This window comes from Physella acuta, unplaced genomic scaffold, assembly GCF_028476545.2.
Source record: "Physella acuta isolate Inbredline_101_S28 unplaced genomic scaffold, ASM2847654v3 ptg000476l, whole genome shotgun sequence".
Taxonomy (NCBI): Eukaryota; Metazoa; Mollusca; class Gastropoda; family Physidae; genus Physella; species Physella acuta.
In genome coordinates, this window is record NW_026731995.1 from 782,501 (window position 1) to 799,308 (window position 16,808).

Sequence of the window (16,808 nt, forward strand, 5' to 3'; positions counted from 1 at the left end):
AGATATGATGTGGATGTAGCAACTGACGCAGATATGATGTGGATGTAGCAACTGATGCAGATATGATGTGGATGTAGCAACTGACGCAGATATGATGTGGATGTAGCAACTGAGGTGGATATGATGTGGATGTAGTAACTGAGGTGGATATGATGTGGATGTAGTAACTGACGCATATATGATGTGGATGTAGTAACTGACGCATATATGATGTGGATGTAGTAACTGACGCATATATGATGTGGATGTAGTAACTGACATGGATATGATGTGGATGTAGTAACTGACGCAGATATGATGTGGATGTAGCAACTGACGCAGATATGATGTGGATGTAGTAACTGACATGGATATGATGTGGATGTAGCAACTGGAGGTGGATATGATGTGGATGTAGTAACTGACGCAGATATGATGTGGATGTAGCAACTGACGCAGATATGATGTGGATGTAGCAACTGGAGGTGGATATGATGTGGATGTAGTAACTGAGGTGGATATGATGTGGATGTAGCAACTGACATGGATATGATGTGGATGTAGCAACTGACATGGATATGATGTGGATGTAGCAACTGATGCAGATATGATGTGGATGTAGCAACTGACATGGATATGATGTGGATGTAGTAACTGACATGGATATGATGTGGATGTAGCAACTGGAGGTGGATATGATGTGGATGTAGCAACTGACATGGATATGATGTGGATGTAGTAACTGACATGGATATGATGTGGATGTAGCAACTGACATGGATATGATGTGGATGTAGCAACTGATGCAGATATGATGTGGATGTAGCAACTGACATGGATATGATGTGGATGTAGTAACTGACATGGATATGATGTGGATGTAGCAACTGGAGGTGGATATGATGTGGATGTAGCAACTGAGGTGGATATGATGTGGATGTAGTAACTGACGCAGATATGATGTGGATGTAGTAACTGACGCAGATATGATGTGGATGTAGCAACTGATGCAGATATGATGTGGATGTAGCAACTGACATGGATATGATGTGGATGTAGTAACTGACATGGATATAATGTGGATGTAGCAACTGACGCAGATATGATGTGGATGTAGTAACTGACGCAGATATGATGTGGATGTAGCAACTGGAGGTGGATATGATGTGGATGTAGTAACTGACGCATATATGATGTGGATGTAGCAACTGACGCAGATATGATGTGGATGTAGCAACTGATGCAGATATGATGTGGATGTAGCAACTGACGCAGATATGATGTGGATGTAGTAACTGACATGGATATGATGTGGATGTAGCAACTGGAGGTGGATATGATGTGGATGTAGCAACTGACGCAGATATGATGTGGATGTAGCAACTGACATGGATATGATGTGGATGTAGTAACTGATGCAGATATGATGTGGATGTAGCAACTGACGCAGATATGATGTGGATGTAGTAACTGACATGGATATGATGTGGATGTAGCAACTGACGCAGATATGCTGTGGATGTAGCAACTGACATGGATATGATGTGGATGTAGCAACTGATACCTAAGTGATGGCTTTGGTTAAAAAAGTAAAGTGGTATAGCAAGGCTGTAAAATGCAAGAAGAAAACGGTAGAAATACCTGCTGAATTATGAGTAAATAAAAAGATACAATTTGAAAGACATTATTTTAGTTTCACGCTTGTGGTTTTTTTTTTGAGATGTGTGAGAAGAAATGTTTTTCTACTAAACAATTAGATCTAGATCTATCAAGAGTGTTCTGTTTTTAAACATCTTGTCTTGATTTATTTTAGATTTAAAAAAACAACTTTTAGAAACATTTAATTCTAAATAGCTACTATGACCGCAGTACCGGCACCAGGTTATTTAGCACCCTAGGCAAAACTTATTAAAATGCGCACACCCCCCCCCTTTCGTAATGTATGGAAAAAACCACACATTACTGACCCGACCCATCACAAGACATACACCACACATTACTGACCCATCACAAGACATACACCACACATTACTGACCCATCACAAGACATACACCACACATTACTGACCCATCACAAGACATACACCACATATTACTGACCCATCACAAGACATACACCACATATTACTGACCTGTCACAAGATGTACACCACATATTACTGACCCATCACAAGACATACACCACACATTACTGACCCATCACAAGACATACACCACACATTACTGACCCATCACAAGACATACACCACACATTACTGACCCATCACAAGACATACACCACACATAACTGACCCGACCCATCACAAGACATACACCACATATTACTGACCCATCACAAGACACACCAAACATTACTGACCCATCACAAGACATACACCACACATTACTGACCCATCACAAGACATACACCACACATTACTGACCCATCACAAGACATACACCACACATAACTGACCCGACCCATCACAAGACATACACAACACATTACTGACCCATCACAAGACATACACCACACATTACTGACCCATCACAAGACATACACCACACATTACTGACCCATCACAAGACATACACCACACATTACTGACCCATCACAAGACATACACCACACATTACTGACCCATCACAAGACATACACCACTCATAACTGACCCGACCCATCACAAGACATACACCACATATTACTGACCCATCACAAGACATACACCACACATTACTGACCCATCACAAGACATACACCACACATTACTGACCCATCACAAGACATACACCACATATTACTGACCCATCACAAGACATACACCACACATTACTGACCCATCACAAGACATACACCACACATTACTGACCCATCACAAGACATACACCACACATAACTGACCCGACCCATCACAAGACATACACCATATATTACTGACCCATCACAAGACATACACCACACATTACTGACCCATCACAAGACATACACCATATATTACTGACCCATCACAAGACATACACCACATATTACTGACCCATCACAAGACATACACCATATATTACTGACCCATCACAAGACATACACCACACATTACTGACCCATCACAAGACATACACCATATATTACTGACCCATCACAAGACATACACCACACATTACTGACCCATCACAAGACATACACCACACATTACTGACCCATCACAAGACATACACCACATATTACTGACCCATCACAAGACATACACCACACATTACTGACCCATCACAAGACATACACACCACACATTACTGACCCATCACAAGACATACACCACATATTACTGACCCATCACAAGACATACACACCACACATTACTGACCCATCACAAGACATACACCATATATTACTGACCCATCACAAGACATACACCACACATTACTGACCCATCACAAGACATACACCATATATTACTGACCCATCACAAGACATACACCACACATTACTGACCCATCACAAGACATAAACCACATATTACTGACCTGTCACAAGATGTACACCACATATTACTGACCCATCACAAGACATACACCACACATTACTGACCCATCACAAGACATACACCATATATTACTGACCCATCACAAGACATACACCACACATTACTGACCCATCACAAGACATACACCACACATTACTGACCCATCACAAGACATACACCACATATTACTGACCCATCACAAGACATACACCACACATTACTGACCCATCACAAGACATACACACCACACATTACTGACCCATCACAAGACATACACCACATATTACTGACCCATCACAAGACATACACACCACACATTACTGACCCATCACAAGACATACACCATATATTACTGACCCATCACAAGACATACACCACACATTACTGACCCATCACAAGACATACACCATATATTACTGACCCATCACAAGACATACACCACACATTACTGACCCATCACAAGACATACACCACACATTACTGACCCATCACAAGACATACACCACACATTACTGACCCATCACAAGACATACACCACACATAACTGACCCGACCCATCACAAGACATACACCACATATTACTGACCCATCACAAGACACACCAAACATTACTGACCCATCACAAGACATACACCACACATTACTGACCCATCACAAGACATACACCACACATTACTGACCCATCACAAGACATACACCACACATAACTGACCCGACCCATCACAAGACATACACAACACATTACTGACCCATCACAAGACATACACCACACATTACTGACCCATCACAAGACATACACCACACATTACTGACCCATCACAAGACATACACCACACATTACTGACCCATCACAAGACATACACCACACATTACTGACCCATCACAAGACATACACCACTCATAACTGACCCGACCCATCACAAGACATACACCACATATTACTGACCCATCACAAGACATACACCACACATTACTGACCCATCACAAGACATACACCACACATTACTGACCCATCACAAGACATACACCACATATTACTGACCCATCACAAGACATACACCACACATTACTGACCCATCACAAGACATACACCACACATTACTGACCCATCACAAGACATACACCACACATAACTGACCCGACCCATCACAAGACATACACCATATATTACTGACCCATCACAAGACATACACCACACATTACTGACCCATCACAAGACATACACCATATATTACTGACCCATCACAAGACATACACCACATATTACTGACCCATCACAAGACATACACCATATATTACTGACCCATCACAAGACATACACCACACATTACTGACCCATCACAAGACATACACCATATATTACTGACCCATCACAAGACATACACCACACATTACTGACCCATCACAAGACATACACCACACATTACTGACCCATCACAAGACATACACCACATATTACTGACCCATCACAAGACATACACCACACATTACTGACCCATCACAAGACATACACACCACACATTACTGACCCATCACAAGACATACACCACATATTACTGACCCATCACAAGACATACACACCACACATTACTGACCCATCACAAGACATACACCATATATTACTGACCCATCACAAGACATACACCACACATTACTGACCCATCACAAGACATACACCATATATTACTGACCCATCACAAGACATACACCACACATTACTGACCCATCACAAGACATACACCACATATTACTGACCTGTCACAAGATGTACACCACATATTACTGACCCATCACAAGACATACACCACACATTACTGACCCATCACAAGACATACACCACATATTACTGACCTGTCACAAGATGTACACCACACATTATTTTTCTCATCCTTGTGACTACAATTCTGTTTACAGGGTCCAGATGCTCCAATAGCTCTCCGCATATTCTTGTGCATTTGTGAAATCTGAGTGTGGACATACTTGGCTAAAACTTGAGAAGTCTCTCTGATTGCCATGCTTGCATACAACCAATTGCGCATCTCTGGATCACTGACTTCTGTCTGTAGTATTTCTTGTCTAGATGTCAGCTGACCCATTTACACCAAATTTCTATGGTACAAAAAAATAAACATTTTGGCATTTGTTGCAGGCTTATTAGTTGGTTAGATTAGATTAGTTTCAACGTATATGTAATCCTAAGGGTTATTTGTCATTTTTACAAGTTTAAACTTTGAAGTTCATTGCCATATAAAAGAAGTTTTAGAGAAAGAAAACAAATTTGATCTTAATTTATCTAGCATTAGCAGCAACAAATTTGTTTGTGAAAATCAGAAATGTCATCTCATACGAGGAGAAAAGTCACATGACTATTTCTCAAAACATAATTGGCAGTTGGTTCGTTGATGGCATGAAAGAAATAGTCTTAGTAGGTACATAATAACAGAGTAAAATTATAGCAAAAACATGGTATTCAATATTGGTCATTTTCATGTCACAAAGTTAGACGCCATTTTAGATGACCAGACCTCTGCATAAGAATTTTTTTGAATGATCAGCACTTTGCCCAGCTGTCTTTTGTTTTCCCTGCCTCAAGTCACCTATAATTAGTACTCAGGTGAACCCCATGTGCTGAACTTTTGGGTTAATAATTGTGTGCACTAATGCTCGACTATCCTGTTCTATTGCACACTGCTATTTTAAACTTAAATTCGGTTATAAATGCTAACAAAATATACTATATTTATTTTTTTCATTAAATATAATTTTTAAAAACCATTAATTATTTTAAAATATGGCAATTTTAACAAATTACAATAAATGATAATCTAATTATCAGGCATTTCAAAACTTCAAATGCTAAAAGACATTATTAAGGAAAACCTGAATATATTTAGGGGGATTTTAGAATTGTCCATTTGAATCCAAGAATATAAAATAATATTGTGTGGAATATTTAGAACTGTCCATTTGAATCCCAGACACCACAATATAATTCTGACCACACCATCCCTTCACATGATGAGGTTAAGAAACATATGAACTCTACTTCATCTTCCCAATGGTTAGCTACTTTACATACCATGCTGATACTATAAAATCATGATGAGGATTTTTTACTTTCTCGTATATACGAAGTATAGAGAAAGTCTTGTAATCGTGCAAAAAAAAAATCGAGATTTTTACAAATCTCGATGTTTTACACCTCACTGATACGGAAAAACATAATTTTGCAATCTTGTCCGTATGTCTGTGTGTCTGTCTGTCCGTGTGTAGACACGATAACTTGAGTACCGTTACAGCTAGGTTGATGAAATTTCATATATAAGTATTTTATCAAAATCGTAGATCCGTATCAACTTTTGAGCGATTTCCGATAACCGGAAGTGGTACTTTTCCTACTTTGAATTTCTCAAAAGTCTATAACTTGAGTACTATTTCAGATAGATAAATGAAATTTCACATGTAAGTAAAAGATCTAATTCTCTACCTTCTGTTAAATTTTGAGTAATTTCCGTTGACTGGAAGTAGTACTTTACGCTACTTCCGATTTCTCAAAAAACTAATGTAAATTTTAAAAGTACTAATAATATTGCGCACTATTATGCGCTTTTTTATTTGGCGTTCACTTGGTGTGCAATTAATTTGTCTACGAGATTTTATTCTATTTTTAAAACTTTAAGTATTTAAAATGGATTAAAAATCATGTCTATAGCCCGAGTTCCCATTCCCTGTTATTTTATATAAGAATATTCGAGAAAGTTTAGGGGAGATCACTCCCGGTTTATTTTCAGTATAGAATCTATACAAGTTTGTGAGTTACTTTATTTACAAAACACAATTGCAGTTTTAAAAATATTTCTATGATTGTTTATCTGTGATAATTAATTGGGATTCAAGGTTAAGAAAACAAACTGCTGCAGTAAGACTTTTTATAACGATCTACCTACATCATTTATTTGTGCAATAGTAAACAATGCGAAGTCTCCAATGATCATCAGAAGGTGAGGGGGTGGTTTGTTATAGAGCTGCGTGTAGCGGAATAAAATATACTGAGAAAAGACACTAGGCCTATTAAACAATGCACAACTTCTAACCACAGTAGAATACAAAGACCTTCATGGCTTTTTCATATATATATATATATATATATATATATATATATATATATATATATATATATATATATATATATATATAATCAAATTACTCTTTTAGCTTTACTCTTCTGACAAAACTATCTGTGCCCTGTGGTCGAGCAGTTGAGCTTCGGGCAGGTCATAACGGCTAGAGTGTTTATGATATAATTGTAGAGAGTTTTATTCTATTAGTTACGTTTAAAATATTTGAATAGCCTATTTAAATCTACTATCTAAGTATTTATCGTGTTAATCCCTGTCTCATCAATCAAGACAACACATTGGCCTAGACAGCTAACATATAGATGACAAGAATAACCATCATATAGGCCTAGAGCAAATTGACAATTATAATTGACAATTATAGAGCTATGGTCATGCACATCTTTTTCCTGATAGATTCTATACATAATATATCTCAGGCTATAGCGTCAGAAATTAATTGGTAATGTTTGTTGAGTTTCGGTAACATTCTTTAATGTAAACCATAGTTTATTTGACCGTTTAAATAAAAATGGAGTCAAGTGCATTAAATTAATGTTTTAACTTAATTTAAAGTTTAATTGACAGAAAATTAGCAACAATCAGTTGAACTAAATGTTAATAAAGTCGAGTGTGGTAATTAATGTTTTTTTCTTTATAGAAACACAGAAAAAAACTTGCAGAAGATTTGCAACAACTGGATCTAGATCTAGAAAAATAAGATTTACTAAAGTTAAAAGTAGTAAGAAGAACTAGAACAATGTTTAGTAGCAGCCATAATTTGCACATACACTTAAAATAATTAGAAATACAAAATAATTAGCAAAACAGTATTTTAAATGCAATTAAAATAAATCCATGCACATCTTTAAACATTATGTAGGCCTATTTAAAATAATATGGCGCAAAATAAATGATAGTTGATATTTATTTCCGGTAGTTTCCGGAACGGCTTGACAGACTACGCCATGGTTTTACTGTTTTTTGCTACTGTACGATTCCGGAATAATAACCGATGCTATATTGTGATTTTACTTTTTATATATATATATATATATATATATATATATATATATATATATATATATATAGTAATGTATCATTACTATATATATATATATTACTATATATATATATATATATATATATATATATATATATATATATATAGTAATGTATCATTTAAGGTACGTAAAATTGGCAGAGACTAGTGGTGTAAAAAAGGTGACTCATTCAAAAAATTTTATTATTTCACATTTTTAGAAGGAGGATTTATGTTTTGAAAGTGACAAAAATGTTTCAACGTTTCATTAATGTACCTGTTTTTAAACAATTGTATTAAAACTTTTCAGTAAAAAATAAAGACTAGCAATGTTTTTATCAGATGCAACCAAGCTAATTTACTTTAGCAGCCCTCGCGTTTGAGTTGTTTTTTTTTTGGTAAAATTATAGTTAGAGATTTAGGGGAAACCACTCTAACTTACAGATGGTCGCTGTTTATATAATATAGCAAATCTTGCTTGCAAACACGATTCTGGTTTATTATTTAGTTATCTATAATATTTGACACAGATATATCACAATATGGGCCCTACTTCTATTAATTAAAGCCTTAACTATGAGGCAACTTTTTCGCACATAACTAGATCTAAATTCTAGATCTACTACTAGATTCTAGTAACTAGTACTAGATCTACTAGCCTAAACTACGCACCTAAAACTAAAACGTTAGATTAGTGATTAGATTACCCGGTAATCTATCGTTTTAGGTACGTAAAATCACCCGCGACTAGTTTTAATTCAATTGTTTAAAAACAGGTACATAAATGAAACAAGGAAACATTTTTGTATTTTTCAAAACATAAATCCTCCTCAAAATGTGAAATAATTATTAAAATTTAAGGAGTCACCTGTTTTTCACATTACTAGTCGTGGGCGATTTTACGTACCCAAAACGATAGATTACCAAGCCTTGACAATAAGGTAACTTTATCGTACATTACTAGCCGCGGGCGATTTTACGTACCTAAAACAACGATGATAGTTCAAGTTGTAATGAAATGTAAGTTGATAGATTACCGATTACCCAAATTTTAGACTTCTAATTTAGAATTTAGAGTCTACTAATTTGTTTATTAAAATATTAAATTAATTATTATTATTAAGTATTAAGTTATTTAATATTTATTATTTAAGGACGAATTCGATAGACTAGTGAAGTGAAGTGTACTGTGATGTAATTTTTTGTAAGGTAACCTGGTAATCTATCGTTTTGGGTACGTAAAATCGCCCGCGGCTATTAATGTACGAAAAAGTTACCTCATTGTCAAGGCTTTAGTAGAAGTATATTGTGATATATTTGTGTCAAATATTATAGATAAATGAATAATAAACCTAAATCAATGGCTAAATATATCAATATATGCCAGAAATTAACTTTAAACAGCAGTGTTTGCAAGCAAGATTTGCTATATAAACAGCAGCCATTTGTAAAATAGAGTGACTTCCGCCTGTCTCGCGCTATATCCGCTATAAAAAAAAACTTAAACAAGATGGCTGCTATAGTAAATGAGCATGGTTGCATCTGTTGGAAACATCGCTAGTCTTCATTTATTACTGAAAAGTTTTAATTCAATTGTTTAAAAACAGGTACATAAATGAAAGAAGGAAACATTTTTGTATTTTTCAAAACATAAATCCTCCTCAAAATGTGAAATAATTATTAAAATTTAAGGAGTCACCTGTTTTTCACATTACTAGTCGCGGGCGATTTTACGTACCCAAAACGATAGATTACCGGTAACCTTATGATATCCGATATAGTAGGCTATATAGTATATAGACTATATTATAGTATAGATAGATCTAATCTAGATCTAGACTAGATCTAGTAAGCATCTGAAAGCATCTGATAGAGCCTAGGGCCTAGTCTAGTAAAAGTCTAGATCTAGTTGTAGTAAGGCTCGTTATTGACTCTACGATAAGGCACTAATGGCCAAGTTTTTCAAGATGTGATCTTTCTTTGCCTTTTTCTAATTTATAGTGAAGAGTTACACTTGCGCTACCGTAAAATCTAGAATCTAGGACTCAAGATCTAGATTTCTTTTAGGGCCTATACATTTTACAATGCCTAGATCTAGAATCTATATCTAATATCTCATCTGCTGCATCGAGATGGTCTTACAGTACACCTTAACACAGTGATTTAGCTTTTATTAATCTTATGTTGATAATGATATGTTGAAAATTGGGGTCGCCCAGACATGGCAACACACTGTGTGATGTAGGGGCGTAGCGACACATTCCGGCGCCCGGAGCGAACTATTATATCCCCCCCCCCCCCCCAAGAGATGCCTGGAAAAAACTCTGAAAACGTTGAAAACTCAAAATTTCATGTGATTTGTGTGCACAACTACAATACTTTCTCTATAATCTGTATAGGAAAAAGTAAAAATAATAGGCCTAGTTATCTAAATAGTAGTATAGTGTATTAAATTATAATATATTTAAAGAAATTCCTTTATTTTCTACTTTTTAGGGCATTATTACATAAAAGCTTGTTATCAAAACGTTTTTATTAAAATTTTACATTTAGGTGTCACATATTGCATCAAACAACACTTAAACAACTCTATAATATCTTGTAGTAGTCTTTTTCTTAAGTTTTACTGATTATCATTTAGTAATGCAATTCAGAATTGTTTTTTTTCCCCCATTTGGCGCACCCTAGAGTCCGTGCCTGGGGCGGCTATCCTACTTGCCCTCCCCTAGGGATGGATGGGGAGGGTTGTTACAAAGTGTGACGTAACATTTTTAATTGCAATTTAGAAGTAATTGTATAGTACTTTGAAAGCCTTTTAAAATTTTCAGATCTAATTTTAAAAATTGATCGAATAAATCTAGGGGTGTAGGACAAAAGGCCGACAAGACAAAAGGCCGACAACCGAAAGGCCGACATAACATAGGCCAACAGGACATATATAAGGCCGACAGCCAATAGGCAGACAGCCAAAAAGCCGACAAACCATAAGGCCGACAGACCATAAGGCCGACAAACCATAAGATCGACAAACCATAAGGTCGACAAACATAAAAAATTCTTATATCGCTGTAATAAAGTGAGATAATTGTGAGGTCAGGGGAACTCACTCTTCTGTATTAGTATTATATTTATGTTGTTGTCTTGGGTGATGTCCCTTGTGATTGTACTTCCTTCCGGCCTCCTCTCTGTGTTGAACCATTATGTAGTTAGACCATCAAATGTTATATACAACCATATGCTTCTATCGTCAATCTGTTATAATTGGCGACGAAGGATAAACATCTACTAGAAAGAGCACCTACTTACGCAAAAAAGAGGTTTGCTAGAGCTTATTAGCTAATTATTTCTAGAATTATGGCGCTGTATGGCCAAATGAAAGAATTTGATGCGAATGATGAAATCATTCAAGATTACCTAGAGAGGTTAAGCTTTTACCTAGAAGCTAACAACGTGACGATAGAAGCCAAAAAGAGAGCTGTTTTGTTAACAGTCATAGGGCCTCAACAATTTAGGCTACTACAAGACTTATGCGCACCAGCTTGTCTAAATACCAAGAGCTTTAACGAGCTGAGCAAATTGCTAACAGACCACCATGCGCCTGTACCATCAAAGTTTCTATGTCGAGCTAGATTTGACAGTAGGACTCGTCAACAAAACGAGTCAATATCAGAATATGTTGCTGCTTTACGTCATTTAAGTGACTTTTGTGAATTCGGAGACACGCTGTCTGACAGATTATGTGAAAAGTTTGTGACAGGTGTAAACAGCCCTGATATTCAAAGAAAGTTGCTGCTCGAGTCAGATCTAAAATTGGAAAAAGCAATACAACTTGCAATGTCAGTCCAGCAGTCATCAGATGCGGCGAGATCTTTAGCACCTTCAGAGATCCATGCAGTAAACAGCAGGTTAGTCAATAAACATCAACCCCATCAGAGCATTCCAACTTATGCTAAACAGCCTGCTCGTTCAAATCCTAGATCTAAATCTAGTAATAATTATCAAAAATGTCATCGATGCAAAGGTCCCCATGCATCTCATCGGTGCAAGTTCAAGTCTGCAACTTGTTATAAGTGCAGTAAGCAAGGTCACATTGCTAAGGCCTGCTTTGCAAAGTCTTCGTCTGTTGCTAAATCTAGCCAGTCAAGACAGTACCGCAACCAAAAGCAGCACTATGTTAACTCTCACCAAGACTACCTAACTCAACCAATGAACCACTCTACCAGTGAAAATGCTCAAACTGATTCGCAGCCGGATTTCAACCTGTTCTCTGTGAAATCAATAAGTCATGCTCCCATCAATGTACCAGTTAATATCAACGGTAAGAGCATCAGCTTCCAACTTGACACTGGAGCATCTCTAACAGTCATAACAAAGAAAGATTTTGACGCTGTCACAGGAGGATCAGTGCCTCTACAGCCATGTCACAAGTGTCTAACAACATACACTGGTGACAATGTTCCGGTAATAGGAGAGTGTATGGTTCATGTAAGTTATAATGGTCAAAGTGTTAAACTTCCTCTTCTTGTGGTTGAAGGAAATGGACCGCCATTACTAGGTAGGAACTGGTTAAGTGATCTTAAGTTAAATTGGGAGAGTATTTGTTCATTGAAGAATGTAAAAGAATCTAGTCTTACTTCACTAGATAAAGTAATATCTGAAAATAAATGTGTTTTTGGTAATCCAGGATTACTAAATGATAGAACAGTGAAGTTAAGTATTAAAGACACAAATCCAAGATACTGCAAAGCTAGAGTTCCACCTTATGCAATGGGGAACAAAATTGAAAATGAGCTAAGTAGATTGGAATCTAATGGCATCATAAAGAAGGTAGACTATTCCGATTGGGCAACGCCCATTGTGCCAGTGTTAAAGAAGGATGGTTCTATAAGAATTTGTGGAGATTATAAAACTACACTGAATAAGCAAATAGAGCTAAATAGGTACCCTATACCTAACATTGAGGAAATCTCTTTGAATTTGGCAGGAGGAGACAAATTCACTGAATTAGACTTTAGTCATGCTTACACTCAACTAGAACTGCATCCAGATTCAAAAGTCTATACGACAATAAACACACATAAAGGACTCTACCAATATGAAAGACTATGTTTTGGCATATCATCTAGCCCTGGAATTTTCCAAGCTGTCATGGACAGTATTTTCAAGGATATTCCAAATGTTTGTGTGTACTTTGACAATGTGTACATAACTAGTAAGAATGACACTGAACATCTTAAAACACTAGATAAAGTCTTGAAAATTGTTGGTGAAAAAGGTTTAAAGATAAACAAAGATAAATGTCAATTCATGCTGACAGAAATTAGTTTTCTTGGTTATATATTGAGCAAACAAGGCATCAGACCTCAACCTGAGAAAACAAAAGCCATTAAAGAGGCACCCAAACCTGAAAATACCCAACAACTAAGAGCTTTTTTGGGCTTGATAAATTACTATGCAAAGTTCATAGGGAATCTGTCTGGTAAACTACCACCACTGTACAAGCTGCTGCAGAAAAATGCAACTTGGCACTGGGGTAAACAACAAGAAGCTGCTTTTAATACAGCAAAAGAGGCTTTGTCTGCTGACACCTTACTAACTCACTATGACCCAGGGAAAAGACTTATATTAACATGTGATGCTTCACCAGATGGTGTAGGAGCAGTCTTGTCCCACATGGATGAGAAGGGTGACAGACCCATTGCTTTTGCCAGTAGATCTTTGAACCAGGCTGAGAAAAATTATTCTCAGTTAGATAGGGAAGGCTTAGGCATCATTTTTGGTGTTAAGAAATTTCATAAGTTTCTGTTTGGTAGGAAGTTCACCATCTTTACAGATCATAAACCATTGCTAGGTTTATTTGGAGAAAACAAAACCCTACCTGAGCATGCCTCACCAAGAATTCAAAGATGGGCTATCACACTAACTGCATACAATTATGAATTGAAATACAAACCTGGATCTGAGAATAGTGCAGATAGTCTTAGTAGATTACCTTTAAAAAACCAAAGCCTGAGCTATGTACCAGAAGATGTATTTGTTCTCTTCACTATCATGGATAACTCCAATATAACTGTGAATGATGTTAATGTGAATGATGTTAATGTGAATGATGTTAAAAGAGAAACACAAAAGATGAGTGCTTAATAAAAGTGTATGAGTACTGTAAGAATGGTTGGCCTGAAGAGTCTGTGAATGATGACTTAAGGCCATATAAAATAAGAAATTAAAACCCTTTGTGAAGATAATATAAAAGATGGAGAAGATGCAGTCCATTATCAGTCAGAGTTGCCTAAACAAAGTACTTGTAACTTAATAAATGGTTATGGTGATATGGCAATTTCAAATGTTTTAAAGAGAATACATTAGTAAGAAGGAATGTGATCATCAAACAACTTTGCTAACATCATTAGCACTTACAGAAACTAAAAGGGTAACATCAAAAGAAAAGAGCAAAGATTTTTGCCATTGAATACACCCACTTCAAATACTGGATCACAGTTGCAAGTGATATTGTCCAGGATATTACTTTTAAACAGTATTTTTGGTTACCATAAAAGCACTATCAGATTACCTGAGGAAATTGATCAATCAAAGAAATCTATGTCAGTCAAGGATCTGAATAACAGCATAATACTTTCAGATGCCAATTCAAAAATAGTTCCATTAGATCATGACAACATTCATTGAAAGAGAATTTGCAGTTAATGATAATGTGTATCTAAGAAATTATGGGAGAAAGGAAAAATGGATACCAGGTCAAATTGTTCAATGTACAGGACCTGTGCCTTATAAAGTTAAAAATAACTTGTGCAGATAATAAGTGTGAATCTGTCAATCCCACCAAATCTGATCAGTTCACACCAACTCAGTTTGTTTCACAACCAAGTTCTGTTGATATGAGTGAACCAAGTTGTCTGGAGTCAGAAAATGTAAATTCTGGAGTTAATGATTTAAATCCTAGACCTCCTGAGATAGAGAATCCAAATGGTCAGAATCTTGAGTCACCAAATCAAAAGCCACTGAGAAGGTCAAGCAGGACAATCAAAGTCCCAAATAAGTTAGACCTATGATTTTAAAGGTCAAAAGGACTTTGACATCATTGTTTTGTATCTTGATTATGTTGTGGCATATTGTGCATTGTTTGTAAGGATGTAATCTACCATAATGTTCATGTTACAATATAATTGGTGATTTTAGGATACCATCAATTGTTCTATTGAGAGATGTGTTGTTGTGTTCTAAGGGTAAAGGGATGTAATAAAGTGAGATAATTGTGAGGTCAGGGGAACTCACTCTTCTGTATTAGTATTATATTTATGTTGTTGTCTTGGGTGATGTCCCTTGTGATTGTACTTCCTTCCGGCCTCCTCTCTGTGTTGAACCATTATGTAGTTAGACCATCAAATGTTATATACAACCATATGCTTCTATCGTCAATCTGTTATAATCGCAAAATATGTGCTAATGTATAGCTCCTATCTAGACAACCATCGAAATAAGGCATAAAATATGGCGAAACGTTCAAGAGAAGAGACGATGCTAGTTGCTAAATTTATTCAAATTCAAATTTCAAATTTATTCAAACAACGGTTACAATTGTAGGCACAAAGGCCTTTTTTCACATTGGCCGTTTAAACAAATAAAACAATTCAATAACACATAGCAGTAACACATAGCACTAAAAATGTGGAATAAAGAAACAATGGTACATAGCTATCATACATAATGAGATAAAAAAAGAGAATATAATAGATGAATGAGAAATGTTACAATGAGTCAGTTAGGTCATTAAATAATTTTAGTTTTAGTTTAGATTTGAATATATTTTCAGATCTAGATAGCTTTATTTTATTAGGAAGATTGTTCCACAAATTAGAACCAGAGTAGGCGAAGCTATGTTTTTGGAAAAAGGTTGAATAAGGGAATGGTAAATTAAGACGACGATTTAATTTTATGTTAAAAGAAAATAGATCAGATAAGTAAGAGGGGGCTGTTTCGTGGAATATTTTATATAAGAAAATTGATTTAGTATATATTATCTTTTTATTTAATGGAAGTATTTTAGTTGTAAGAAAAGAATCCAGACTACTAGACAAGCCAGTAACCAGTTTTATAGCCCTTTTTTGTAAAGAAAGAAGAGGACGCTGCTTAGTTATAAAGCTGCCGCTCCAC

The 16,808-nt window shown here is 36.0% G+C and overlaps 1 protein-coding gene across 3 annotated transcripts in view; it reads right to left on the reverse strand.

The window, feature by feature from the left end:
• The window catches only part of LOC131944040 (uncharacterized protein CXorf38 homolog), a 12,396-nt gene extending 1,977 nt beyond the window's left edge, over positions 1–10,419 (reverse strand). Inside the window, exons 1-2 of one of the 3 annotated variants that reach the window (XM_059304496.1) lie at positions 10,399–10,419; positions 5,328–5,585 (exon numbers count right to left, since the gene is read on the reverse strand). In XM_059304496.1, coding sequence (XP_059160479.1) covers positions 5,328–5,572 — 245 coding nt within the window. In that variant the 5' untranslated portion in view covers positions 5,573–5,585; positions 10,399–10,419. Of the gene's footprint in view, positions 1–5,327; positions 5,586–6,963; positions 7,366–7,423; positions 7,582–10,398 lie in introns of those variants that run through there. The other 2 variants (XM_059304497.1, XM_059304495.1) reach the window with 2 other exon arrangements.
• Between the last annotated feature and the right edge of the window lie 6,389 nt (positions 10,420–16,808).